This window comes from Nicotiana tomentosiformis, chromosome 11, assembly GCF_000390325.3.
Source record: "Nicotiana tomentosiformis chromosome 11, ASM39032v3, whole genome shotgun sequence".
NCBI classification, from domain to species: domain Eukaryota; kingdom Viridiplantae; phylum Streptophyta; class Magnoliopsida; order Solanales; family Solanaceae; genus Nicotiana; species Nicotiana tomentosiformis.
In genome coordinates, this window is record NC_090822.1 from 56,204,270 (window position 1) to 56,208,128 (window position 3,859).

At 44.3% G+C, this 3,859-nt stretch overlaps 1 protein-coding gene across 1 annotated transcript; it reads left to right on the forward strand.

Annotated features, from left to right (window-relative positions):
- Positions 1 to 658: 658 nt before the first annotated feature.
- Positions 659 to 1,430, forward strand: LOC138901487 (uncharacterized). Its single transcript, XM_070189256.1, has 2 exons — positions 659 to 879; positions 1,109 to 1,430. The coding sequence occupies exons 1-2, from the start codon at positions 659 to 661 to the stop codon at positions 1,428 to 1,430; spliced, it is 543 nt and encodes a 180-aa protein (XP_070045357.1).
- The last annotated feature ends 2,429 nt before the right edge of the window (positions 1,431 to 3,859 follow it).

Genomic DNA, 3,859 nt, shown 5'->3' on the forward strand with positions numbered 1-3,859 from the left:
ACCTAATGATGCGGATGAACACCTGAGGGGTGAGGATATTCCCCGAGCTACTACACCACCTGATTCTACTACTCTTGCTCAGACTGAAGCAATCCTTACTCCTACTAAGGGTGCAGCTATTCCACCTCCAGCTCCAGCTTCTGGTCCCGGTGTTTCTGATGGGGACCTTAGGGGTGCCATACAGATGTTGGCTAAGATAGTGGCTTCAAAAGTCCAGAGATTGAATGTTGCACCTACTTCGTCTAGCTAGCAAGGGGATTCTGCTAGTTCTAGGGTGAACAGATTCCTTCAATTGGATCCTCCAGTGTTCACGGGTACTAATTATGAGGAGGAGGCCCAAGACATTATTGATGAGATGCACAAGACTCTCCGAGTTATGCAAGATACTAAGACAGAAGGAGTAAAGTTGGCCTCCTACCACCTGAAAGAGGTGGCCTGTTATTGGTTTGAGATGTGGGAGAAATCCCCTGAGGAGGGGAGCCCTACGACGAGGTAGAGTGAGTTTGCCGATGCCTTTATCGACTATTTCTTGCCTGCCAAGACTAGGGCAGCCCATGCCGCCAAGTTTGAGAGTCTGAAACAAGGTATCATGAATGTGTGAGAGTATTATATGAGGTTCGCACGCCTGTCCAAGTATGTCATCTTCATGTTGCCCACTATGGATGCTAGAGTGCATCGGTTTGTGCAGGGCCTTAGCCCCTTAGTTATTAATGAGGCCGCTACAACTATCTTGAACTCTGATATGAATAATGGTAAAATAGTGGCATTTTTGCAAGCCACAGAAACTTGCAAACTGAAGAATAGAATGGAGCGAGAGGGTAGCAACAAGGCCCAATCAGCTGGAAACTTTAATGGTACTTCTGGTGGTGGTGGTGGCAGGTAAGCATTCAGGGGAGGGTTGTCAGGGCCATCCCAGTCCTTTGCTTAGTCTTCGGTTAGTGCCTAGCCATCAGGGCCTAGTCAGCAGCAGTGGAGTTGTTTTAGGCCCAGTCAGGGCAATAGGGGACCCTACCAGCAAAGTCGGCCTGGAGGGAGATTCCAACAGCAGCGGAGTCCCCCATGCCCTATGTGTGGGAAGATTTATTTTGGGGATTGCTTCATGGACAAGAACATATGCTACTGGTGTGGTATTTAAGGGTCATATTCAGAGGGATTGCCGTTCATCCCACCAGAGCATGGGCAGGGGTACAACACAACCAGCCAGTTCTGCAGCTACTACATCTGCAGCACCTTCTCCAGCTCGAGGCGCTCCAGCACCCAGAGGGTGTGCTGAAGCTAGGGGTGGTGCACAAAGTTCAGGAAGACTCAACCGTTTCTATCCTATGAGTGGCTGCCAGAGTTCAGAGGCTTCTCCAGATGTTGTAAGAGGTATATTGACTGTCCAATCTCATGATATATATTCTCTTATTTATCCTGGTTCCACTTTGTAGTATGTCACTCCTTATGTTTTTATGGAATTTGGGATAGAACCGAAACAGCTTCATGAGCCGTTCTTTGTATCTACTCTAGTTGGTGAGCTATTGTGGCTGTACGGGTTTATAGGGATTATATTGTCACGGTGCATGGTCGGAACACCACAGCCGATCTTATTGAATTGGGGATGTAATAATGGGGATGGACTGGCTTTATTCATATTTTGCCTAGCTTGATTGTCGAACCAAAACCGTTAGGTTTGAATTTCTAAATGAGCCAGTTATTGAATGGAAGGGGGATGATGTGGTGCCAAAGGGTAGGTTTATTTCTTACCTTAAGGCCATGAAGATGATCAACAAGGGGTGTATTTACCATTTGGTCCGGGTTACGAACACTGATGCTAAGGCACCTACACTTGAGTCTATGCCTGTTGTGAATGAATTTCTGGAGGTTTTTCCTGATTATCTCCCTGGGATTCCACCAGACAGGGTGATTGATTTTGGAATTGATATGATGCCAGGCACGCAGCCTATATCCATTCCACCGTACAAAATGGCACCAACAGAATTGAAGGAACTTAAGGAGCAATTGAAGGACTTGTTAGAGAACAATTTTTTTCCTGATTTGACCCTCATTCGAGGACGAATAATCTTAAGTGGGGGAGGATGTAAGGCCCCGTAAAATAATTTCACCTAGAACTCGTGGTTTCGTGATGCCAAGGTAGACTTATGGGTTGAATAATGCATTGGGGAATTGAAGAAATGTTTTTTTTGCAGAGCAGGGCAATTCTGCCATCGTCTATGTGGCCGCAGAATCACTGTGTGGGCCGTAGACCGGCCACAGAGTGCAACAGAAAAATGGCCAATTTTGGAGGGTCATTTTGCGGTCCAATATGCGACCGCATAATGTTTTCATGGGTCGCACAATCCATCGGAGACCCAGCACGAAGTTATCCGGAGGGGAATTCTGCGGCGTATTATGCGACTGAAGAGCAGGTTTGCAGACCGCAGAACTACCGCAGACCTGACCCGAGCAGTCCAGTTCTTAACATCACTTATGCGGTCCATTTTGCGAACCGCACACCCATTCTGTGGTCCACTCTGCTACCGCATAATTGTGTTCAGAGCGTCCATTTTTTGGTTTTTATAACCCGACCCTATTTCGATATATAGATGTTAAGGACCATTTGTAAAGTCAAAATCTAATATTTCTAGAGAGAGGAAGTGCTATAGAGTGAGAGGAGAAGTCCCTCAGCTAGTTGCTCATCAATCCTTGCTCAAATGTTGGAGAATTCACAAGGAATACTCACAAGGTCTTCCTCTAGGATGTAAGGTTCCTTGCCCTAGTTTCAATTTCGAGTTTGGTGTAGAAGATTGTTAATGGGGAATTTTATTCTTGGGCGTGAGAGTGGTATTCATGCATGCATGTGCTATCAAGGTTTGTGGGAAGGTTGTTGAGCTCAAATGGGTAGAATTTTGGTTGTGAGATTGAAGGAACCCACCATAGGTGGACATTGATATCATAATGTCCACCTATTGTTTGTTAAAATGCTCAAATAAGCTGAACCCGTGAACTTCTTCCTAATTTGTGTTCAAATTTGTTATATTTCCAAATAGATCGAAGTTGCTAAGATTTTTCTGGAACATTGTAGTAATTCAAGGAAACGTAAACAAGGTATATAAGCTATACTTCTCTCTTAGAATTTAATCCCACGATGTTATTGTAAGTCCCGAGTTGTTTACTATAAATTGGCTATTCCGAAAAAGCTTGGTGTCGAAAGATAGATATATATATATATATATATATATATATATGTTCAAAATATGTTCCGCATATTCTTATCATACTATGTTATTCTTCAGGAGCGTTTTCAAAGTATTAAAATGTTGTGACTTCATGTCGAGCTCAAATGAAAGCTATTATGCCAAATTGTATAAGAAATCTCTATGTGCCTAAGACTCGTATTTTCTCACATGCGTATTTAAAGTCTTAATTTGAAAAGCCTTGTTGTTAATGATCCATGATGATATTTGAAAGTGAAAGAAGGGAGTATGAAATATGATGTGCGACCAATGTAAGGCCCCGTGAAAGTTCACCTAGAACTCGAGATTTTTGTGGTACCAAGGTAAGCTAATATATGTGAGGATTGTAGACCGCGGTACGGACTTTTGAGGTTTCTCAATGCATCGAGGAGTTGAAGGAAAACGTTTTCAGAACATGGCATTTTTGCGATCCACTATGCGCCCGCAAAACCCGTTTGCGGGCCGCAGATCGGCCGCAGAGTGAAGCAGAAAAATTTGCCAATTTTGAGGACCATTATACGACCCATTATGCAATCGCAGAACCGCTTTGAGGGCCGCAGATCCCATCGCAGAACCAGCAAGAGAAAGTTTGAATGGAGGTTCTGCGGTCCATTATGCAACCGCAGAATTGGTCTGCGGACCGC

Coding starts and splice junctions, on each gene's coding strand:
- LOC138901487 (XM_070189256.1), top strand. CDS start 659: ATGGATGCTAGAGTGCATCGGTTTGTGCAGGGCCTTAGCCCCTTAGTT. Junction 880..1,108: donor TCTGGTGGTGGTGGTGGCAG/GTAAGCATTCAG, acceptor TTCATGGACAAG/AACATATGCTACTGGTGTGG.